This window comes from Pipistrellus kuhlii, unplaced genomic scaffold, assembly GCF_014108245.1.
Source record: "Pipistrellus kuhlii isolate mPipKuh1 unplaced genomic scaffold, mPipKuh1.p scaffold_m20_p_2, whole genome shotgun sequence".
Lineage (NCBI taxonomy): Eukaryota > Metazoa > Chordata > Mammalia > Chiroptera > Vespertilionidae > Pipistrellus > Pipistrellus kuhlii.
In genome coordinates, this window is record NW_023425515.1 from 92,298,118 (window position 1) to 92,323,727 (window position 25,610).

At 37.7% G+C, this 25,610-nt stretch overlaps 1 protein-coding gene across 4 annotated transcripts in view; it reads right to left on the reverse strand.

The window, feature by feature from the left end:
* Nucleotides 1-795: 795 nt before the first annotated feature.
* The window catches only part of EIF2A (eukaryotic translation initiation factor 2A), a 44,252-nt gene continuing 19,437 nt past the window's right edge, over nucleotides 796-25,610 (reverse strand). The window contains exons 3-14 of one of the 4 annotated variants that reach the window (XM_036444317.2): nucleotides 21,211-21,285; nucleotides 16,750-16,868; nucleotides 15,127-15,226; nucleotides 14,706-14,788; nucleotides 11,467-11,540; nucleotides 11,198-11,342; nucleotides 10,892-11,008; nucleotides 9,562-10,133; nucleotides 6,776-6,889; nucleotides 4,312-4,440; nucleotides 2,256-2,321; nucleotides 796-1,190 (exon numbers count right to left, since the gene is read on the reverse strand). In XM_036444317.2, coding sequence (XP_036300210.1) covers nucleotides 1,125-1,190; nucleotides 2,256-2,321; nucleotides 4,312-4,440; nucleotides 6,776-6,889; nucleotides 9,562-10,133; nucleotides 10,892-11,008; nucleotides 11,198-11,342; nucleotides 11,467-11,540; nucleotides 14,706-14,788; nucleotides 15,127-15,226; nucleotides 16,750-16,868; nucleotides 21,211-21,285 — 1,660 coding nt within the window. In that variant the 3' untranslated portion in view covers nucleotides 796-1,124. The remainder of the gene's footprint in view (nucleotides 1,191-2,255; nucleotides 2,322-4,311; nucleotides 4,441-6,775; nucleotides 6,890-9,561; nucleotides 10,134-10,891; nucleotides 11,009-11,197; nucleotides 11,343-11,466; nucleotides 11,541-14,705; nucleotides 14,789-15,126; nucleotides 15,227-16,749; nucleotides 16,869-21,210; nucleotides 21,286-25,610) is intronic. The other 3 variants (XM_036444318.2, XM_036444319.2, XM_036444320.2) reach the window with 3 other exon arrangements.

The window sequence follows — 25,610 nt, forward strand, 5'->3', positions numbered from 1 at the left end:
ATTACACTGTTTCAGAATGCATTATTTAACATTTTATTAGAAAAATATTTTTAAAGTAATATATTATAAAAGTAATCTGTGTCAATTTCTAATATCAGAAATAAATGTTGAAAGCAATTATATGTACATATATGCACACATACACTCCACACACAAAACATTTGAAATGCCATTCAAATTTAATGCATTCAATCTTGACCAAAGCTTGATAGAAGCTTTGGGGCATCAGCAGACTCAGTCATCTGTTTGTGTGTGTCTCTCAAGGTGTTTCTGGATTCTTTTCCTTTATATACCAGATTAAATATTAGCCCTGGAAAATGAAAACCTATATCAATGAAAATGAAATAAAAATAATTTCAAATGTAAACCTGATTAAAATAATTGCAATATGAATTGGTTCTGATAATCAAATGTCTTGCATTATCATTATATCATTTTTTCATTATATGAAAATACAACCAAAACAATCACAGTCCATGTTTGGAACACATTTACCTCATCCTCAGATCTCTAGGTTTATTATTTGAAATACCAAAATGAAATATTTTACTCTATTTTTAAAGTCTATATTTACTTTAGAACTAAGAAAAACTTTACTTCAGATAATATAAATAATATGAATAATTTAACTCATTTACTACAACCTGATTTTTAAGGATTTATTTAAAGTTTTGATAATATTTTAGGATGAAAAAAGCCATATTATATATTAAAAGGCAATTTTCCTAAACTTGCTTTCTAAATTAATAAAGAATTTCTTGAGTGAAAAACTTATAACAAAGCCAAAATTGATTTAATTTAAAATGTCTTTATTCATTTATATGGTAAATACTATCTCCTCCTAAAAAACAATGACATTGGTCTTTTAGTATGTCAAACTTAACTAGAAAGTTCATGTGTCTTTTTTTTAATTTCATGTTAACATGATCTAAAATGCAAAACACAAAAATCAATTTTAATAGGCATTATTAAATAATTATACACATATGCAGAACTTTGGAAAATGGTTAAAATTAGAGATGAATGTTAAATGAGGGGACATGAACAATCCGTATACACCAACGAATGTAACAGAAGATGAGTTCCCACTGATTTCTGGTAACCAACTTCCTTTTTGTGACTCTTTAAATACCCAATTCCAAATCTTCCAGCTCCCGGAGAAGGGCTTTCTCTTTTTGAATTTTCTCCAACTAGAAAAGTTTAAAACAATGAAGTTATTAAAAAGGAAATAAGATAATTATTGGCTCCATAGCGAAAAGCAAAGAAGAAAATATCTAGATAGAATATAGCTGACAGTTTATCAGATCCACTGGTAAACAGATTTAAAAATACAGATCGGATGCCCAGCTGGTGTTGTTCAGTGGTTAAGTGTTGACCTATGAACGAGGAAGTCCAGTCAGGGCACATGAGAGTAGAGGACATGCAGGAGGTGGCTAATCAATGATTCTCTCTTATGACTGATGTTTCTATCTCCCTCTTCCTTCCTCTCTGAAAATCAATTTGAAAAACAAAAATAAAATAGAAGTGTAGATTGGAAACATTTTCTAATTTGTAATCTGGCATGAATCACGGGGGCAAAGGAAAGAAGCTGTTTTTAAGTCCTTTTTATTCCCCAATATATTTTTATTTATTTCAGCGACGAAGGGAGAGGGATAGAAACATTAATGGTGAAAGAATTATTGATCTGCTGCCTCTGCATGCCCCCTACTGGAGATCGAACCCACAATCCTGGCATGTGCCCTGACCAGAAATTGAACTAGGACCTCCTGGTTTACAGATCCATGCTCAACCACTGAGTCACACCCCCTAGGCCAGAAGCTGTCTTTCTGCATTCCTTTGGTTCAGTAAAATTTCCAGTCTACATCTGGGCTTAAAAGTGCTGAGGAAAGGAAGAGGAAAGGGCAAAAAAAGAGCAGTGCAATCTGAGACAGAGAAGAGAATCTTCTATTTGTCTAACATAATAAATGCTCTAATTTTCAGCAGCAATAGCATTAAAATACAGATTGGATGCCCAGCCAGTGTTTTACAGTGGTTAAAACACCTCTTAGAAATAGTGACTTTCTCAGTCACCATGATCTACTTCATGTCTCCCTCTATCCCTGTTTAAGAATAAAAACATTAAAAAAATATATGGCATATATTTTCCCAGAGACTTAAAAACCTAGGTGCTCTTTTACCCAGAGAAACAATTGCTTATAATAAAAAGAGGAAGAGTAGTCATGACGATGAGCTCAAATTAAAAATGCAGAAAAGACCTGATTTTTTTCTAGTTGTTTTCCAGTTGCTGCTTGTTCTTTCAGTTGTTCGATTGCTTTCAGTTTCTACAAATATCAAAAAGAAGGAAGAGTAAGTCATTTTAGAATGCAAATGTCCTTATTAACAACTCAATTATATGAATGTGAATCCTGAATAAGGAGAATCAATTATCTTACATTGGTATTAAGAATAGTCTGTTAAAATGCTAAGGTAAACTATTTTTTAAAATTAAATGCAAAATTAGATATGTTAACAATATAGGGGTAATGGGGGGATGTAAAATACAGCATAGGGAAAATAGTCAATAATCCTATCTAACAAAAGAGTAATATGCACATTGATTGTACCTTTGCTACACCCACAAGCCAAACAGGAGCAAATATGCAAATTAAACCAACCAAGATGGCTGTGGCCATGGAGCAAGCAGGAGCCTTGGCTCAGCTCAAGGCTACAAAGTTTCAATTAGAGAAGATACATAAATACCAGATACCACAGCCTCCGCTTGGGTCACCAGAGGGTGTGGCTGGCCTGCAAACCACCACAGGCCCCTCACCCAGGCCACCCCACGCCCGAAGGGAACCCCCACCCTGACCTGGGACACCCTTAGGGCAAACCAGCTGGCCCCCACACATGTACCAGGCCTCTATCCTATCTAATAAAAGAGTAATATGCAAATTGACCATCACTACAACACACAAGCTGGCTGCCCCCACATGGACACAAGATGGCTTCCACAAGATGGCCAGCAGGGGAGGGCTGTTGGGAGGGACCAGATCTGCAAGGAAGGGCAGTTAGGAACGACCAGGCTGGCAGGGGAGGGCAGTTAGGGTGACCAGGCTGGTAGAGGAGGGAAGTTGGGGGTGACTGGGCATGCAGAAAAGGGAAGGTGGGGGGGACCCAGGCCTACAGGGGAGGGCAGTTAGGGGTGAGCAGGACTGCAAGGGAAGGGCAGTTAGGGGCAAACAGGTTGGAAGGGGAGCATTTAGGGGATGATCAGGCTGTCAAGCAGAAGTGGTTATGGGCAATCAGGAAGATAGGCAGGCGAGCAGTTGGGAACCAGCAGTCCTGGATTGTGAGAGGGATATTCGACTGCAGTTTAGGCCCGACCCTACTAGGATTGGGCCTAAACGGGCAGTCAGACATCCCCCAAGGGGTCTCAGATTGGAGAGGGTGCAAGCTGGGCTAAGGGACACACCCCCGTGCATAAATCTCATGGACTAGGCCTCTAGTATTGTAATAAGTATGCATGGTGGCAGGTGGGTACCAGCCTTATTGGGCAGTGAGAAATCACTTCATAAGTTACATAAATATCTGACCATTATGCTGTACACCTGAAACTAATATAATATTGACTGTCAACTTTAATTAAAAACTTAAAAATAGGTAAAATATGCTCCAGCTCAGGGGGAAAAAGAATATACATTTGGTGAAATATTTTCCAAGCTTTTAATTAATGTTATATTGATATTTGTGTATATATATATATATATATATATATATATATATATATGTGTGTGTGTGTGTGTGTGTGTGTGTGTGTGTGTATGTACATGATGTATGTAAATATATCACCAACTTCACCATTTATTGTAGCACCTAGGATGACATCTTTGGCTTTAAGGGAAAATTAATAGAGCAACCTGGGAAGGGCTTTAGAGACCCGATTTTACCTCCACATCTGAATGCAATTTGACAAGCTAATCAACTTCTTTCTGTTTCTATTTGCTTATCTTTAAAAATAAAAAAAAGATCTGTTCCTACTTGTTTCATAAGTGTCTAATAAAATGCTAAGTATAAAAGTATTCAGCATATTTCTGTAAAAATGTACATTATTTATCACTTCAAAATCTATGATGAAAAGACTAATAGGCATTAGATAATTGTAAAGAGAACTTAAATCAGCACCATTCCTGTGACAGCATTGCATAGTGAGAAAGCAACAAGAACTGCTATAAACTTCTTAGATGCCTATTTAAGTGTCTACATGTTATGTTCTTTATAGAATCCTCACACATTTCTTTCAATAAACACATTTGACTTGTATTGAATTCTCACCTTCTTTAGGTTCTTGATTTTTTTGTCTACCTCAGGGTCTCCAGTAGTTGGCTGAGGGATAGTATTTTGAGCTGAGCTCTGTGAAGTAGGTGTAGGTGACAAATCCAGACTCTTGTCACTTCTTGCTTCCTGCAGGAAAAATTCATTTGTCTAAAATGAAAACATTGCCTTGGAATATAACAGGAAGAAACCAAAATATGACTTTTTATCTTTTATGATATGTTTTATATAAAGAAGGGATCTCAATTGAAGGTCTGATATGTGACATTGTACCACAATAAATATAATGCAGCTTAAAAAAAATACCACAGTACAATGACACAGACAGAAGGTTTTTATTTATTTATTTATTTATTTATTTATTTTTTAAATATATTTTATTGATTTTTGTACAGAGAGGAAGGGAGAGAGAGAGTTAGAAACATCGATGAGAGAGAGTCATCGATCAGCTGCCTCTTGCACACCCCCTACTGGGGATATGCCCGCAACCAAGGCACATGCCCTTGACCGGAATCGAACCCGGGACCCTTCAGTCCCCAAGCCGACGCTCTATCCATTGAGCCAAACCGATCTTGGCAACAGACAGGTTTTTATATAATATTTGTCATAGGGAACACTTTGCTAGATCTAGAATTTAAAGTAACATATAATTTTTTTTTTAAATGTTATGTTATCCTAATATATAAAAACCAAGAGTCCGTAACGTCCAAAACGACCGAAGGCTCAACTGAATGCCAGGCTGTGCACGCAGCAGGCTCTGTGGGTAGGGACTGGTGAGTGAGCCGAACTGCTGACCTCTCCAGGGAGAGAGAGAAGTGGGGCTGATCAGTGGCTAACGCGGCCACTGGTAAGGCCGAGAGAGAAAGAGAAGCTGCGTCTCTCAGAGATCAGTAGTTCAGCCAGCTCGCCAGCAGCCTGGGGTGGCTATTGATCAACCCCGCTTCTCTGATCAGGCCCGGAGACGCTGACTGGCATAAAACTAGCCAATCAGAACCTAATCTGCGTGAAGTGCAAGGAGCCAGTGAGTGCCTAGGAGGGAGAGCTTTTGACTCTGACTGGCACAGAAACTGACCAATCAGAACCAAATCTGGGTGAACAGTGAGGAGCTTAAGAGGTGTAGCTTCCGCCAAAACTGGTCTGGCTCAGTGGATAGAGCGTCGTCCTGTGGACTGAAAGGTCCCCGGTTCAATTCTGGTCAAGGGCATGTACCTTGGTTGTGGGCACATCTCCAATAGGGGGTGTGCATGAGGCAGTTGGTCGATGTTTCTCTCTCATCAATGTTTCTAACTATCCCTCACCTTTCCTCTCTGTAAAAAATCAATAAAAATATATGAAAAAAAAAAGAGGTGGAGCTTCTGATGCTAACTGGCATAGAAACCGACCAATTAGAACCTAATCTGGGTGAACTGTGAGGAGCCAATGGCTGCCTAGGAGGTGGAGCATCTGACACTGACTGGCATAGAAACCAACCAATCAGAACCTAATGTGAGTGAACTGTGAAGGCAGAGCCTAAGGTGAGGACTAAGGAAAGGTTTTAAAAGCAACAGCTGTTTGGTGTAAGGTGTAAGAGAACAGTTCAATTTTTTAATGACCTGTTTGGCAGTACAGTGCATATGGCTGGCTATAAATCCAGATATAGGGATTATGTATTTTTCTCTGCCAAGAGCATCTCCTCCTGCTAAAAAAGGCTTCCCCACCCATTTAAGCAATCCTATCCTATATAATCTATCTACACTAATAAAAGAGTAATATGCTAATTAGACCAGGTTTATCGGCCACTTTCTAGATAAAGCCATGGTGGTGGGGGCTAAGGCAGAGACAGTTAGGAGCAATCAAGTCAGTAAAAGAGGGCAGTTGGAGGCAAGATCAGGCCAGCAGGGGAGGGCAGTTAGGGATGATTAGGCAGGCAGAGACATTAGGTGCAAGATCAGGCTGGAAGGGGAGAGCAGTTAGAGATGAGATCAGGCCAGCAGGGGAGGGCTTTGGGGGGTGATATCAGGCCGGCAGGGGAGGGCAGTTAGGGGCAATCTTGCAGGCAGGCAGAGGCAGTTAGGGGCGATCAGGCAGCAGTCAGGTGAAGAGTTAGGAGCCAGACGTCCTGGGTTGTTAGAGAGATATCCGATTGGCAGTTGGAAACCCCCTAAGGGGTCCCTGACTGGAGAGTGTGCAGACTGGGGTAAGGGAACATCCCTCCCCGTGTACGAATTTTGTGCACCGGGCCACTCGTACTACATAATACCATTAGGGTTTCAGGTTTTAAGATCAGATCCAGTATCCTTAGTCTCCTATTATAAACACAAGAATATTTAAAAATTCATAGTCAAACACAAGAAAGACATTCTAAGCAAGTCTAACTCCAATATTATTTCACAACATACCAGTCAAATCTTTAGGATGACAAAACTTTAAAGGCTTAAAGCTAATTTAATAGATTTTTATTCAAAAGATTATTACCCCCAAATACCTGCTTTGCAGCTTTCTTAGCTTCATGTTTCCTTTGATTTTTAAGGGCATTTTTTGATAATGGCTTATCATTTCCTGGTTGTGGTTTCATATTTTGAGGTGGTTCCTCCTCATGCTATGGAAAATGTAAAAGAAACAAATTTGAAAGTATGGGATAAAATCACTTAATCAAATTTAAAATTACCAGCAAAGAAAATTTCAAAACTCTGATAAGTAGTAGGCACATCCCAACTGTCAGGGTGGATTTAATGAGGTTGTTTCTATCAATTGAGAGATACTGGTATATCTTACATAAGAACTTGAAAAATTCAATTTTGTTTACACAATGGAATTTATTTACTTCAATTTGTTAAAATTGATTTTTACAGAGAAGAAAGGAGGGAGGGAGAGAGAAACATTGATCAGTTAACTCCTGTATGTGCCCTGACTAGGTACTGAATTCACCAACTTTTGGTATATGGGACAATGCTCCATCCAACTGAGCCATGTGGCCAAGGCTGGAATTTTTTTTTTTTTTTTTTTTTTTTTTTTTTTTTTTTTGTATTACTACTGACATATGACCCTTCTGAAATTAAATAGCTTCTTCTGGAATAGTTTTGGATCTGACTACTGCAAACAGAAACCCAATTTCTCATTTATTTTCTTTGAACTAAGAATTATTTGCTAGATCTTTACTTGCAAAATCAGATTAGAAGACTAAAAATAAAAGCAAATAGAAAACCTACAAAAGACATAAAAAATAGATAAAATACAATAGGAAGGAATAATTATAAATTCATAATTTTAAATCTATGATTAACATCATGAAGTGGTCTATAAAAAACTAAGAAACTAGTCAGACTATACAATGAAAATAGTCATTTCCATCACCGGATATTTATGTAACTATTAATTCACAACAGAAAGAGGGTGAATTAAGTTTAGGATTGAGGAGCATCTAATGGAGAAGATGGCACTATCTAAATATATAAAAAGCCAGCAACCATAATGCTGTAATGACCGAAATGATCGGTTGCTATGATGCCCACTACAGCTAGTGAACAGGCTCGTTCAGGGGGTGGGACAGGCCGGCCAACTGCCTGCAGACCCTCCCCCAACCAGCCCCGTCTCAAATAGGCCTCCACCACCTTGATTGGCCCACAGCCCTTCCCCCAGCCAGCTCCGCCCCCTCTTGGCCCCCACACTCTAATCAGGGGCAGGGCCACCGGCCAATTACCCATGGCCCTTCCCCCAGGCCACTGGCCTCCAATTACCCCCCCCATCTATAATGGGGGCAGGGTGGACTGGCCCACCGCTCACAGACTTTCCTCAGGACTGGAACCACCCCCAATCATTCCCCCCCACCCCCTCAGCAAGTTCTATCCCCTATTGTCCCCCCATAGCAGGGGAGTGGGAGTGGTTGGAAAACCTCCCAAAGATCCTCCCCTGGCTGATGAACCCCAATCAGTCTTCCACACCTTCAGTGGGGGGCTAGCCGGTCCATAGCCCCTCCCTACAGCCAGCCCCTCCCCCAACCTGTCCCCTCCAAATGGGGATGGGTCAACCAGCCAATTGCCTGTGGCCCCTCCCCCAGCTGGCCCAATCCTGATCAGGCTCTGATCAAGGTGGGCTGGCTGGCCAACCTCCTGCTGTCTTCTCCTGACAGGCCCGACCCTGATCCACCCCGATTGGGGCTGGGTCAGCCAGAACCCACCTGTACACGAATCTGTGTACTAGGCCGCTAGTCCTATCCAATAAAAGGGTAATATGCAAATTGGCCACCACTGCAACACACAAGTGGGCTGCCCCAATGTGGACACAAGATGTCCGCCCCAAGATGGCCTGCAGGGGAGGGCAGTTGTGGGTGATCAGGCCTGAAGTGGAGGGCAATTGGGAAGTACCAGGCCTGTAAGGGAGGACAGTTGGGGGCAAACAGGCCTGAAGGGGAGGGCAGTTAGGGGTGACCAGGCTGGCAGAGGAGGGCACTTGGGGGTGACCAGCTCTGCAGGGGAGGACAGTGAGGGTGACTAGTTCTGCAGGGAAGGGCATTTGTGGGGGGGGGGGGGGGGGGGGAAGAACCAGACCAGCATAGGAGGACAGTTAGGGATGACCAGGCCACAGGAGAAGGCAGTTAGGGGAGACCAGGCCTGCAGTGCAGGGCAGTTGGGCGGGACCAGACCTGCAAGGGAGGGCAGTTGGGGAGAACCAGGCCTGCAGGAGAGGGCAGTTGGGGAGAACCAGACCAGCAGGGGAAGGCAGTTGAGAGGAACCAGGCCAGCAGGGGAGAACAGTTAGAATTGAGCAGGGCAGCAGGGGCGGGCAGTTAGGGGTGACCAGGTCAGCAGAAGAAGGCAGTTAAGGGCAACAAGGCCTGCAGGGGAGGGCTGTTGGAGGGTACCAGGCCTATAGGGGAGGAGAGTTAAGGGTAACCTGTCTGGCAGGGGAGGGCAGTTAGAGTGAGCAGGCTGGCATGGGAGGGGAGGTAGGGGCAATCGGGCCTGTAGGGTAGCAGTTAGCATCAACCAGGCTGGGAGGGGAGTGGTTATTGATGATTAGGCTGGCAGGCAGAAGCAGTTAGGGGCAATCAGGCAGGCAGGCAGGCAAGTGGTCAGGAGCCAGCAGTCCTGGATTGTGAGAGGATGTCCAACTGCCCATTTAGGCCCGATTAGGCCTAAACAGGCAGTCAAGCATCCCTCGAGGGGTTTATGTTCTCATCAGGTACTATGGAAGATAAGCATGCCTGAGGAAAGAAAAGGTCTAGAAAACACTGGAAAATGTTTTCCCATTAAAGTAGTAAATTTGACTTACCAGTTTGGAGTTGGTAGTTGGTTTATTTCTTAAAGCTGGGGGTCTGTAAGCTGTTGCAGTTTTAGGTTCTTCCCTGGGTACCTCACTTGGAACAGCTTGGTAAGTTATTGTTTTTGCTGGAAATATTCCATCTAAAAATGGCTGCCAAGAAACCTGCCATAATTCCACATTTGCTGGCACATCATACTTGTGCAAGACTGAGCCAGTGTAATGCCAAATCTTGTACCCATTATTAACACGTAACCTGGGAGCACATGTAGCTGTTAAAATATGCTCACCATCTGGGCACCAAGCAAAATATGTAGAATCAGAGGCCACTGGTTTAGAAATAAGTTTGTAGTTTTTAACATCCCAGACTTCCATTTGTCCCCTCAGATTTCCAAATCCAGCCAGTACTAATATATGCCCATGAGGACTAAAGTAGGCTGCATTACGAGGACCAGTTCCAAAGTCAAACACAGGATCACATTTCAAGTTGAAAATTGTTGCTTTGGCAGGCATAAAACCATAAACAGCACAAAACTCAGTAGAATTAGAATTCCAAACCACATCATAGATGGGGCCACTTTTTGCTGGAAAATAATATAAAACCAAATTAGCAATAATTATATGAACATAAGATTTATTAGCACTAATTATAAGCACATAACAAACATGTCAGAGTAAAAATACAAAACAAAAAAAACCTCAAAAATTTCATGGTATGTTGAAATTAAAATATTTTTCATGACATAAAAAATATAAAAATTAATGTATAATCATAAATTTAAGAATCCCTAATAAACCTTCATTTTTTTTTTAATTTTGGTAATGTGGACTCACAGTAGCATAAGTTATTACTACTATTTATTAACAACTAGTTTTTATTGAACTAGGTAGTACAATAGTACATGCATATATTATAGTAACAAAAATATGAGCTATTTAAAAAGACACACCACAAAAATAAACCCCTCTACACTAAAGGCAAAACTCTGGCATATTTCTTTTTTTGTTAATCTTCACCCAATAGTATTTTTTCCACTGATTTTTAGATAGAGTGGAAGGGAGGGAGGAAGGAGGAAAAAGGGAGAAAGAGAGGGAAAGAAAGACACAATGATTTGTTGCCTCCCACAAGCACATTGACATAGCGGGGAATTGAAACTGAATCTGGGTATATGTCCTTCATCAGGAATCTGCGTGGGGACTGATATTCCAACCACTGAACTACATCCACCAGGGCATCTCTGGTATATTTATTGCATATGCCTACTGAACCAGGCCAGCTGGGCTATATCATCTTTTTCACTGTCCCTGTTTTTTATCAAAGGAAGATGGCTGAAATACTCACGTAATTGCACCACAGCACTTTCTCCATTTGTTGCAATATAGTGCAGCGTTTGTTCACCGTAGTAGGAAGCTCCTGTCTTGTCAACATCTGTACTAGCTATTACTAACACAGCAGTAGCTGTAACAGTAAAAATTTAAATTAGATTTAAAACACAAATTAATCTAATGGTGATAAAAAATATATTAAATAATATAAGAGTCATGAAAAGTTAATTAAATAAGCATTGATACATTCTCCTATACACAAAGGAATCAAATCTAAATCAATACTTGATAAACAAAATGAGAGAAAATATACTTATCATACCTTTTTTATTCCATAGCATTGTAACCTTATCTGCTTTAAAGAAACTTTTATTGGCTAAAGCTGCATGAGGCCCATCAAAGTTGGGGTACTGATATAATCGAACAAATGAAGGTGCACCCTTACTTCCTGGAACGTAAACAGCCACCTATGATACACAGAAATAAATAATTTAATTTATGAAGCATATAAACTAAGATGAATATCACTAAAACCTAAGAAAAAAGTTAATCTTATAATATTCCACATAAGCAAACAAAAACAGCCATTACCTTGTATGGTTGGGGTCCAGGTGATAACACAAAATCATTAATTTTTTGCAAATGCAATTTATTTGCAGTTGTATCTAAGAAAAAAGGAAAAGATGTTAGATTGATGAGAGATGCTAATAGTGAATGCTAAATTCTGAATGCATTTTAAAAGGTTAGTGTAACTATACACAATACTGCTCATTGTAGCCGAAACTGGTTTGGCTCAGTGGATAGAGCGTCGGCCTGCAGACTGATAGGTCCCGGGTTCAGTTCCGGTCAAGGGCATGTACCTTGATTGCGGGCACATCCCCAGTAGGGGGTGTGCAAGAGGCAGCTGATCGATGATTCTCTCATCGATGTTTCTAACTCTCTATCCCTCTCTCTTTCTCTGTGAAAAATCAATAAAATATTATATTAAAAGAAAAATACTGCTAATTGTAGTCTCATATAGATGAGGCATAGCAAAGTAGTGGAAAAAGCATGGGTGGGAGTAGACAGACTTACACTTGAATTCCTGCTTAGTCACTTATTAGCTGTGTGAGTTTGGGCAAGTAATGAGATTATACACCTAGTTCCTAGTGATTGATTTTTAAGAGGACAGTATCAGGCACATAGTATTTAATAAACATCAGTTCCCTTCAACTTCTGAAATAAAGTAGTTTTAGAGCCCATTAGATGGGAAGATTACTTTAGCCTAATGTAATATGTGGATACTGATATTCTATAACTAATTACATGACAATAATGATCACAAGAGTAACAATGGTGGACATTGTTTTCTTTAAATATATTTTATTGATTTTTTACAGAGAGGAAGAGAGAGGGACAGAGTCAGAAACATCGATGAGAGAGTCATCGATCAGCTGCTTCTTGCACACCCCCTACTAGGGATGGGCCCGCAACCAAGGTACATGCCCTTTTGACTGGAATCGAACCTGGGACCTTTTAGTCCGCAGGCTGACTGACACTCTATCCACTGAGCCAAACCGGTTTCGGCGGTGGACATTTTTTTTTAGTTCTAACTCTGTGCCAGGCAGTCAGAATTCATGTTATGAATAATACTGCTTCCCTAGTTAATGGGATCAAGAACTGTTATTCTTCCTTTGTTCAAATTCAGATCTTCAAAAGTAGTACACCAAACTGCCAAATTGAAGCCTCCTTCTTTTGGCATGCTCACAAAGAGGAAGGCAAGATAAGCCAGCAAGTGAACCCAAAATCAGTGAGGGCTGAAATGAGACTCAAAAGTAAGATAATGAAGTGTAAAGCTATAAAGATAACAAGAACAGTGCCAACTTTGTTATATGTGAATGTAGTTACCAAATCCTCCTCTATTGTAATAAACTCAAAAGTGTACAGTCACTAATGGGATACCCTAAGGACAAAAGAAAGTGCAAAACTTTTCTTTGAATTATTCAGTAATTACATTATTGGTATTACTGTTGGTATTGTTATTCTAAGAATATTATGTGGTTCATGTGGAAAAAAAAGCAAATGAAATTCCAGAGAACCAGGATGCCTGGTATTGGCAAAAGGCAATACATATGTAAGATAAAAAAGAAAGAAAAAGGCCTAAAACAATGATCAACACAATAGTAATAAGTAACCCTATATATTCCTATATTGTGGTCTCTAATTACCATTTTCCACTCAAAGAAACCAGACTGATTCTAGATATATAGCAGGAAATAATAAACACAGTAGTCTCAGAACAGCTTGTCTTACCATATAGCAAAATAGTCATCAACAACTAATTGACCAATCAAGGGATAATTTGAGCATCAAAAAGAATAATAGCCGAAATGGGTTTGGCTCAGTGGTAAAGCAACGGTCTGCGGACTGAAAGGTCCCGGGTTCGATTCCGGTCACATCCGGTCACCTTGGTTGCGGGCACATCCCCTGTGGGGGGGGGGGTGCAAGAGGCAGCTGGTCGATGTTTCTCTCTCATCGACGTGTCTTGCTCTTTATCTCTCTCCCTTCCTCTCTGTGAAAAATCAATAAAATATATTTAAAAAAAGAATAATAATTGAAATGGCTAGAAACATGTTTAAATTTATAGTTCATAAAGATGGGGAGTGGGGCAGGGGAACAATTGGTTGCAATGAAGATTGCCAGAGAAAGAACTCATTATTTCAAAAGTGATAAAAGAAAAGAATATTGATCCTGCCTTTCCTATATATAGGCAACCAAATAGTAGATGAGAAAATTTCTCTTTATAGATGTAATACAGCTAATAAATAAGAGGGGAGGAAGATAATCAGAATATCACCGATTTGCAACAACTCATGAAATAATGGATCTAGACACTGAATGTTAATGTGAGTTAAACCTACACAATTAAAGAGAGTAAGACAGTATGTGCTTCTTGATAAAATAATTCAATACTGTCTTATGATATAGGCTTACTACCCTCATCTCTCCCAGAAAAGATGCTAAAATTGACCAACTCTAGATCCAAATGAGTTACTACTAATAGGGGACAGATGAACAAGTTAAATTACAGGATGGGACACAATTAAAACTATGGGAAAATATATAGGACAAGTAACAAACTGCAAGAGGGAAAAAGAGATGGAGAGAATCAGTAGCTTAAAAAAAAAAAAAAAAACTTAAAAGATATATCAGTCAATTGCAATGTGAAAAACCTTATTTGGATCATAAGTTTTAAAATAACTATAACATTTGTGATTATTAGAAATTTAACATTGAACAGATATTTTATAGTCTGGGATAATGGTCTTTTGGCTAAGTTATAAAAAATTTAAGAGTCCTAATCTTTCTGGGATACATACTGAAATACTTATTGGTAAAATTATATGATCTCTAGGATTTGTTGTAGCAGAGTAAGAGGGATGGAAGATGGACAGATGGATAAGATAGGACTGGCAATGAGTTTATGGTTATTAGGACTAGGTGTCTAATTTTGTGTTTCAAATTCTATACAATAAAACATTCATTTGTATCACAGAATTTCAATAACAAATAAATACAGAGATATTTAAAATGTCTTGGTTGAATAGAAATTTAGGGAATAAGAAGTTATTATAAAAGAAAATTTTTGGTTATAAAATTTCACTAGTGTTTATGTTATTCATATGAATAACTATAATAGTAATTTTAATACATTTTATGCTTACATATAGTATGTATAAAAATATACAGCAATGTATTAATATATTAACAGTATTTTAGAGAACGCTATGATACATATAAAACAATAAAAATTATATACATTTATAGTAAATAATAAATTTTTTCCATACTGAAATTGTTATTTTCAAAGAAATGAACTTCATTGTTAACATTTCGGGCACAAATAGTTTCATCTTCTGACCAGAATGGACACCTACATGGAAAAGAAAATATAAAAAAATTTAAATAGAATGTAACAAACATGTTAAAGTTTGTAATATTGTTACTATTTAAGGAAAAATACTTATAATATGATGTTGAAGTCAGTTACTAATAGTTTTAGTCAGTAGATATAATATATATATAATAGACAAATAATAAACAAAAGAAAGATCAAGTGTTTATTACATTCCTATATATAAATTTCTTAATAGATCTAGATTTTTGTCTGAGAAGTTATTTTCTAAACCAATACCAAAGAAACAAGTATTATAACAATGAAGATATTTAAAATATTTTGTAAATAATAAGTATTCTAAAACATTTACTTACCAATTTTGCATCTTTTTCTGGATGAAAGCCTTCAAACATGTTCCAGTTTTCACATCATAAAGTTGTAGGTTGGGAACCCCAGCTGTGCCATCTTTAGAAGCTGAAGTAAAAATAATATTTTTTTATAGTAATTGTCTCCTAACACTAGTAAAAAAGATGTAATTTTTAGAAACAATTTGAACAAGATCATAAGAGAGTTGTTTTAAAACAATTTCCCCCACTATCTTTAATATGGATTTACTCACCCAATCCTAAAGCCATAACAATATGACAGTTGTTTGAGCAAAAGTTCAGCATTTCTGAAATGAGTTCATTACTAAGGATTTTAAGAATATTTAAAAGAGATTTCTTGTTTAGTGAGGTTTACTATTAAGTAGATTAAATTGTGTTATATGAAAACTTGTATCTATAAGTCACACACATAGAATTATATAACTCATGATTTTCAATTTCCCTTTTATTTACTTGGAAAAAGAAGATTCATTAGAGTCCATGCCTCTTGGAAGAACACATTCAAGAGGTTTACAATTGAACAAGTAACTATTGTAACATTTTGCTTAATATCCATATAATTAGAACACATTTTCTCTTATTTATTTTAATTGATTGATTTTTATACATTTTTACTGATTTCAGAGAGAAGGGAGAGGGAGAGACAGAAACACTAAGGATGAGAGAGACTCATTGATTGGCTGCCTCCTGCACGTGTTCCACTGGGGATCCAGCCTGCAACCTGGTTCATTGATTGATACTCAACCACAGAGCAACAAGGGCCAGCTAAAATAAACATTTTAAATAATCGTTATAAATGAAAAGGAAGTACAGTAGATTCAACATCTAAGAAATGTGTATGGTATGACAAAGAATAATGGTGTGCCATTGTCAAACACTTTTAGAGATATACGTTATGTGAACATTTTATATAGCTGTTTTTCATAGATGAATAATAAAATACTGGGAATTGGTATCAGAGTTTATTTTAAGAAACATATTCTAGATTCAGATACTCATTATTTAAAAATTTAGTAAGATGATGAAAACAAATATTTACACAGTGTCTGGTATATGAGCACTCAAAGTTATCTACTAAAAAAAGAAACATGGCCCAGCTGACGTAGGTTAGTGGATGAGCATCAACTTATGAATCAGGAGAGGTCAGGGTTTGATTCCTGGTCAGGGCACATACCCAGCTTGTAGGCCTGATCCCCAGTGGGGGGGTGTGCAGGAGGCAGCTCATCAATGATTCTCCTCATTATTGATGTTTCTATTTCTCTCTCCTTCTCCCTTCCTCTCTCTGAAATCAATAAAAACATTTTTAAATGCTTTTATTTTGAAGGTTATTATTATTATTAATTTTTGAGATCTTCTCTATCCAGTGTTATTTACTTTCTAAAATTTCCCTTGGCTTTTTCTTTTGCTCTATTTCATGATGCATCTTTTCACTAACTTACTATACCTTGCAATTATTTAAAGTATATTATAATTGGGGAATACAAGATTCCTATATATGCTATTTACTATCATAAAGACTAATTACTTTCTTGTGAGTTATAAATTCTCATTTTTCCCCCAATGAATTAAATTGGGCCTGTTAGAATATTTTTATAATTGGAAAATACTTACTAGTGTAAGGTTGCCACGTTGCCAGGACAGTGTTTTTTGGTGAGAATTCAAGGCAAACTGTCTTAGGGAGGTCGAAGGAGTGCAGTAGTCCCTTGTTAGTGACATTGATAATATTTATTCTGGTTTCAAAAGAAATTACTTCAGCAACAAAATACTGTTTCACAATTGCCAGCACCACCAAAAACATTTAACTCTTTCAAATATAAATCACTCCTTAAGTGTCTATTTTTCATAAAATCAATTTTCAGTTAGTTCTACAAAATATCCAATAAACACCTTAACTGAAAAAAAGTACACACAAAAGGCCCCTCTATAAGGTGTTTAGAAATTATATGCAATTAATAGAAAGATACAATCATAACAGAATTTTAATTGAACAGAGCTACCTGTTCAATTAAAAGACAAGATGTATATCAAACCAAAAAGAAAACAGAGGTGCTAAAACAAAAGCATTATTTTATTTAATTTTTAATTTTTATTGTTGGCTTAACTAACATTTATTTCTTAAAGTTTGGAGCCTCAAAAGTCCATGATGAAGGTGCTAGAAGCTTAGGTTTCTGGTGAAAATCATTGTATAAAAAACTGCCTTCTTTCTGAGTTCTCACGTCGCACAGAAAAAGTATGTTTTTATTGATATTTAGTGAAAGAGGAAGAGGAATAGAAAGATAGAAACATTAATGAAAAAAAGAAACACTGACCAGCTGCTTCCTGCATGCTCTGCCCCTACCAGTAGGGATGGAGCCTCCACCCCAAGAATGTGTCCTATCTGGGAATTGAGCCAGTGACCTCTTGGTTTTTGGGTTGTTGCTCAACCACTGAACAACACTGGCTGGGCAGAAAAAGTATATTTTAAAAACTGAGTAGCCCCTGAGGAAATCAGCAGAGACTTTGGATGCCAATTAAAATTTTACAAGGTGCCTCGTTAGCACAGTAGGTAGCGCGTCAGTCTCATAAAATTTTACAAGTCTTGAAAAGACAGACTGTAAGAGTTATTTTGGTATGATAATGATAAATATTAGAATAATTGTACCAGACTCCATTTTCTTTGATGCTGTCTATATACCCTGTTCTAATCTAATCACTTAATGCACATTTTCTTATTTCGTCCTCACAACACCTTATAAAATAGATATTATCATTTCAATTTTACAAATGGTGAAACTGATTTGATGAAAAATTAAATGATTTGATGATTTGCCCAAAATCATACTACTGATAAATGTCAGAACTAACTTTTAAAACCAGCTTAGTGACTTGCTATTTTGTATTCTTTGGGGTTAAAGGGAGAGAGAGAGAGAGAGAGAGAGAGAGAGAGAGAGAGAGAGAGAGAGAGAATCCATTTTATTCCAGAAATTCCTTATTGAGGGCACTGCATCAGGATAAGCAGAAATTGGTAAGGATGCAAGATTACTGCATATTGTTTTAACACAGACACATGAGATTTTTTACAACTTATTGTGAATTTCATATTTTAGCATACATAAAACTTTCTTTTTTGTAGTTGATAAACTTGAATAAGTTATCTTAGAATGTTTAATGAAGGGTATTTATTTTAAATTTTTTTTTTTAATTATATATTTAAGAAAAAATCACCTAGAGTTTCTGACTTAGTTAACCACGAATTCAGCAAAGACCATATATACTACATAATGTTTTTCCTGCCCCAGGAACATGATATGTCTTTAAGCCACAGCACTTTAAGAAAATAAATGCTAGATCCAGGTACAGAAAATATCTATTAGAGAGATGGACATAACATATGGAGATATATTTAAAAATACTCAGAGTTGCCGAAACCGGTTTGGCTCAGTGGACAGAGTGTCAGCCTGAGGACTGAAAGGTCCCAGATTCGGTTCGGGTCAAGGGCATGTACCTTGGTTGCGGGCAAATCCCTAGTGCAAGAGGCAGATGATCGATGATTCTCTCTCATTGATGTTTCTGACTCTCTGTCCCTCTCTCTTCCTCTCTGTAAAAAATCAATAAAATATATATATATTTTTTTAAATATTCAGAGTTGATGCCCGGCTAGTGTTCTCCCTTCCTTTCTGAAATCAATAAAAATCTATATTTTTTTAAATATTAAAAAAATAAAAAAGCCGAAACTGGTTTGGCTCAGTGGACAGAGTGTTGGCCTGAGGACTGAAGGTCCCAGGTTCGATTCCAGTCAAGGGCATGTACCTTGGTTGCGGGACCATCCCCAGTAGGGAGTGTGCAGGAGGCAGCTGATCGATGATGACTCGCTCTCATCAATGTTTCTGACTCTCTGTCCCTCTCTCTTCCTCTCTATAAAAAATCAATAAAAAATTTTTTTAAACAGAAATTAAAAAACAAACAAACAAACAAACAAATAAATAATATTCCGAGTTGAACCCAACAGAAAGCCAAGTGGAGATGTGAAATAGATAAAATAATTATAATAACTACTAAGGTAAAAACAGATTTGTTTAATAAACTCTAAGATAACAGGTAAGGGTTATCACAGAAAGATAACAGACAATGAAAAGAAGCATGGTAAGTCCCATTAGGCAGTAAATTTCTATGAACTCATTACTTAAATAGCATAAATTAAAATATTGATTTAAAAAAATAAAAGCCAAATATCCACAACAGGTTCACCAAAATATAAATAAATAAAATAAATAATAAAATCTTGAGAGCACATTTTTCATTGAATCTGAGATTAAGGTTGTCAACATTGTAGACAAAACTCAACATGATTATATACTTAATAATAATTTGAGAGTAGTTTTTTGGTTGGATTTAATAACTTAAATTAAAAAAACTGATTAAAATTTTTAATAATAAAAGCTAATTCTGCCAGCTTATAGTCATAAAAAGTGAATCAACTAATGTAATACAATCTTTTTAAAATTAATTTTTCAAAAACGTGTTTAATTCAATCTGACCTGATAGTTGAAAGACTTCATTTTCTTTGATGCTGTCTGATAGTAAAATCATTTAAAATGTACTTTTGGAACTAATGTGTAAAATCATTTAAAATGTACTTTTGGAACTAATGTATGTATTTTCCCCATTAAAAAAAACACACACTAAGATAATATATCTGGTTAAAAACAACAACAAAATAACTTCAAACCAAGCAACAAATACTTGGGCAGCTTTCTGATTCTGTTAACTAACATTTTATATTGATTCTGGAAAAAATCAAAATGACTAGTTTTCTTAGTAAAATATGAGCATTTAATCAAAATACTTTTTTTGCAAGATCAATTTTATAATCTGATTATTTTATGTAATACTAGAGGCCTGGTGCATGAAATTCATATATTAGGTGGGGGTGTCCCTCAGCCCAGCTTGCACCCTCTCCAATCTGGGACCCCCTCAGAGGATAACCAGCAGTCGGACATCCCTCTCACAATCCAGGATGGCTGGCTCCTAACCACTCACCTGCCTACCTGCCTGATTGGCCCCTAATTGCTTCTGCCTGCCAGCCTAATTGCCCCTAACCACCCCCCTGCTGGTCTGATCACCCACAACTGGCCTTCCCTGCAGCGACCGCCGCCTGCTTCTCCAGGACCCGCCTCCTCCAGTAGAGGTGGTGGAGATGCTGGGACCAGCCTCCTTCGCACCCCGTAGAGCTGTGGGACCCCAAGGTATTACTGTTCAAAGTGGCTACCAGGCCCCACCTCTGCTGTGCGTACAGCCATCTTGTGATGACCATCTTGTGATGACATGGGGGCGTGATACCACCTAGGCTATTATTAGTATAGGCTGTGCTAAACATACTTTTGATCACTTTGTTTATATTAATATAGATTACATTAAACATATTTTTTAATGCTTTACAAATCCTATATAATAAGAGGCTAATATGCAAATTGTCTCCTCAACCAGGAGTTTGACCAGGTGGTGAAGACAGCTGGCCAACCACTCCTGGTCTCTCCCCCAGACTGGCTCCGCCCTTGATCAGCCCCCCCCACATCAATCTGGGCAGTGCTGCTGGCCAACCTCCCGCATACCTTCCCACCTCCCTCGCGTCCCTTTCCCTCCTGCTGGCCCAGCCCAATTGTCCCTGATCAGGGCGGGCCAGCTGGACCCTTCCTGTGCACGAATTCATGCACCAGGCTTCTAGTACTTAGATAAACAAGCAAGAATTATTTTTTAAGTGTTAGTGTGGAACTTAAAAAAACCCAATCAATAACTGAAAGCACTATTTAAAACAACCTCTCAGGTTATTCAGCATTAAATTAATTGCCCTTTCTCATATGTTAATTTTAAATTATAAGTAATTAGATAATTCAAATGAATCAGGCATATATGTATAAGCTAACAACTTTGGAGGTAGGCCAGGGAAGTTATGTTGGAGGTAATACCTAACTGTATCATGACATCAAAAGATGGACTTTATTAATGACACCCAAATATATATTACTCTAATAATGCTGGTTATGTTTCACATTCATGACACATACATAAAATTTTATATAAATGAACACTAACTTCTCTCCGTTGCCCCAGGCAAACAAGGTCCCATCCTTACTAAAGGTATAGACTTTGCAATTTTTTCCAGATTCCCTGAAAAGGACAATAAACAAAAGTTTAAGCTAGTAAACATTAATACTTAAAAAAACAACTGATTAAAAATTCACAATCTTACTACTAATTTAATAACTAAGAACATATATAAATTTAGAAAATAATTCCAAATGCTTTTGTCTATCAAAATACTTTATTTCTTAAAATGCAGGTTCAACAAACTCTGTAAAGTAAGCTGGAAATTTATTTTATACCAACAGGTCAATATTAAGGGAGGGAAAAAGCTCTTTAGGATGAATATCTAGTTTGTGTGACAACCCTAAAGTGTAAATTAATGTAGAAGTTTCAGCTATCAGCCCTAAAACTGAGAGGGTGAAGGATTTCAAAAGGTAGACTTTGTGAAGAATGTCCCAGACCAGACCACTTGCATAAAAAAAAATGGTGAATAGAATATCCTCAAGTGGCTAAGCCCCTGGATTTAATATGTAGAGACAGAAAATATAACATTATGATCTTCACATTAAATAAATGCAGATGCAGGATTCTGCAGAAAACACTGACTTCTTGGCAATATTCTACCAAATGGTCAACACTCTAAGTTAGGGGTGTCGAACTCAATCAGAGAAGGGGCCAAAATCTAAAATCCAGCCTAAATCGCGGGCCGAATGGTTTACTGAACAGTCATAAACTGTCATTGTGATGGAAACGCAGCGGAGTGCAGTGATGACAGCGTGGTGCGGGCCACATTGCAAGGCCTGGCGGGACGGATTTGGCCCGCGGGCCTTGTGTTTGACACATGTGCTCTAAGTACTGTATCTCTCAACTGGACATTGCTACTATGATTTCCCAGTTAGATAGTGAGGATCCAAACAGAAATTGTATGTGTGTACATGGTTAGTCACAACATTAAAATAGAACTTTATGGCTAATAAATATTTGAATTATTAAACAGTGCATGGAAACTTACTACACCCCTTTTAAATAAGATATTATCTTTGTATTAATTCATCTGAACATGACATTTGTGTTTCTGCAATCACACAGTAATGACAGCTTATACACATTTTGTGGTTACCAAAATATTTTTTATCTCTTGCCGAGACCATTTTGGCTCAATGGATAGAGCGTCGGCTTGGGGACTTAAGGGTCCCGGGTTCGATTCCAGTCAAGGGCATGTACCTTGGTTGCGGGCATATCCCCAGTAGGGGGTGTGCAAGAGGCAGCTGATCGATGACTCTCATCGATGTTTCTAACTATCTCTCTCCCTCTCTGTACAAAAAAATCAATAAAATATATTTTAAAAATATATATTTTTTATCTCTTACAATAAACAGCTATGACCAAGATGTCCTTCATCCTATATTGCAAAAATCATTTCTGAATCTTAAGGCGGAACTTTACAATTATCATAGTCAATTCCACACAGATTTGGGTCTATTATTCCAGCCTACAGAGATGTATTTACATCTTGATTTTTTTTTTTTTAAGACACTAGTTATTCCTTACAACTTTATGGAATGTATAAAGTATAAAACATCATTCTAAGCTATCATTTAAATTAAGTATTAAGAATGCTGAATGAGCTCTCAAGATCCTGTGGTTCACCAACAGTCCTTCCCTCAAACTAAAATCAACTCTTTAATCAGCTGATTTCATAGCTCTTAACCAAAGACAACTGTCATATAATTAAAAAAATTTGTTGACCTAGCTGGTTTAGCTCAATGGATAGAGCGTTGGCCCGCAGACCTGGTCCCAGGTTAAATTCCAGTCAAGGGCACATACCTTAGTTGCATGATTGATCCCTGGCCCTGGTCAAGGGGCATTCAGAAAGTAACCAATTGATGAGTCTCTCTCATACTGATGTTTCTCTTACTGTCTCTCCTCCTACCCTTGCATTCTCTAAAACTCAATGGAAAAAATATCCTTGAATGAGGATTAACTACAACAAAAAGACTATCATTTCTCAGATACTTTGCCAAAATCATGTTCATAGTTCTATTCTGATGTGTCTGGAAATTCTACTCAGAAAGGAAATGAGTTAAACTTAAAACAATTTATTCTTAGCAAGCTTATTTTAATTCTAATAATCAGCCCTTTATATCATGATTATAAATTGTCCTTTTAATAACTTATTCTAGAATAGTGTTTAAGGTTGAAAGGAAACTTACTAGATTACAGAATTCAGAATTATTTTTTCAATCTTGGCAATTGGGAAATTTTGTCTATTTCTTTGTAATATAATAATTTATTTTTAACGTTTTTTTACTGATTTCAGAGAGGAAGGGTAAGGAGAGAGATAGAAATATCAATGATGAGAGAATCACTTGTTGGCTGCCTCCTGCTCCTCAACCCCCCTTACTGGGGATTGTGCCTACAACCCCGATATGTGCCCTTGACCGGAATCAAACCCCAGACCCTTCAGTCCACAGGCTGATGCTCTATCCACTGAGCCAAACTCACTAGGGCCTTCTGGTATAATCTTTTAAATGAAAAACTTAAATATATACACACAAAAAAGAGAAAGAGTATGATAATGCACCCATGTGTCTATCACCAAACTTAAATAATTAACTCATGGCCAATTTTATTTTATTTACTCCCTACCTTTATATTTAATGCCAAATATTTTTAATTTAAAATAAAATCTTTATTTTTAAGAGTGTTAGAGATGTCCCCATTTCCCCACCTCCCACAATGGCCCCCTCCACATGGTTCCTGCCCTGCCCCAGGCTTTCACCACCCTATTGTCTGTGTCCATAGGCAATGCATATATGCATATAAAATAACTGGTTAATCTCTTACTGTCTCCCCTCCTCATGTACCTCTGAGATTTGTCAGTCTGTTCCATATTTCCATGCCTCTGATTCTATTTAATTAACATTTATTTTGTTCATTTGATTTCATGTTCTCTTATTTTGATTTTTAGATTCAACTGTATTTATGGTCATTTTGTTATTCATATTCTTTTTTGTTGTTGTTGTTGTTCTTTTTCCTCTTAAAAGAATACCCTCCAATATTTCGTGTAATACTGGTTTTGTTTTGATGAACTCCTTTTGCTTTTTCTTGTCTGTAAAGCTCTTTATTTGACCCTCAATTCTAAAATAGAGCTTTTCTTGGTAGAGTAATATTGGTTATAGGTCCTTACAATTCACCCCTTTGAATATTTCTTGCCACTCCCTTCTGGACTGCAGTTTCTATTGAGAAATAAGGTGACAGTTGTACGGGCACTCTCTTGTAGGTAACTAACTACTTCTTTCTTGTTGTTTTTAAAATCCTCTTTGTCTCTATCCCTTGGCATTTTAATTATGATGTGTCTTGGTGTGGGTCTCTTTGGATTCCTGTTGTTTGGGACTCTCTGTGCTTCCTGGACTTGTACGTCTATTTCTTTCACCAGGTAGAGAAAGTTTTCTGTCATTATTCCTTCAAATAGGTTTTCAATATCTTGCTCTTTCTTTTCTCATTTCTGTTACCCTCATAATGTGAATGTTGGTATGCTTGAAGTTGTTCCAGAGACTCCTTACACTATCTTCATATTTTTGGATTATTTTTTTCTTTTTGCTCTTCTGATTGGGAATTTTTTGCTTCCTCCTGTTCTAAACCATTGATTTGGTTCTTGGGATGCTTTATTCTAATGTTGAATACCTGTAAATTATTTTTTATTTTAGTTACTGTATGTTTTGTTTGTGACTATTCCTTTTTCATGTCTCAGGTTCTCACTAAGATCCTTAAATGTCTCACTAGGTCCCTTGACGCTCTCATTAAGTCACTTGAGTAAACTTATAACCATTGTTTTGAACTCTGTGTCTAGTAGTTTGCTTGCTTCCATTTCTTTCTTTCATTTGTTTCTTTGCATTAGGTAGAGCTGTTACATCTCCTGGAATTGGTCAAGTGGCCTTGTGTAGTTGGTGTCCTGTAGGACCCAGTAGCTCAGCCTCCTTAGAATCCTGAGCTGGACACTCAAGGAGTTCCCCTTTGTGGGCTGTGTGCACCCTGATTGTTGCCAGCATCACTGGGAGGAATTGATCTCCAGGCCAATTGGCTGTGAGGACTGGCTGCCAATGGAAGAGTGGAAGAGCTTCTGTAAAGGAGACACTCCTATAGAGCAGGACTTGTTTCAGTGGGGCTTTTGTGCTCACTGATTCTGCCCCTTGAGTGTGTTGCTTGTGGTTGTTTAGAATTATAATTAGGTATGAACTAAAATTGTCTACTATGTGCACTGGCTCTGGGTCCTCTGGGAGATGCAAAATCAGCCACCTGAGGCCACCTGGCAGGAGCTACAGATGGATCTGCAGATGGCTGCTACTTGTATTGAGCTTGGAACTGTCCAGGTGAGGTCCAGCTGTTAAGCAATACAGGCTGGTGCT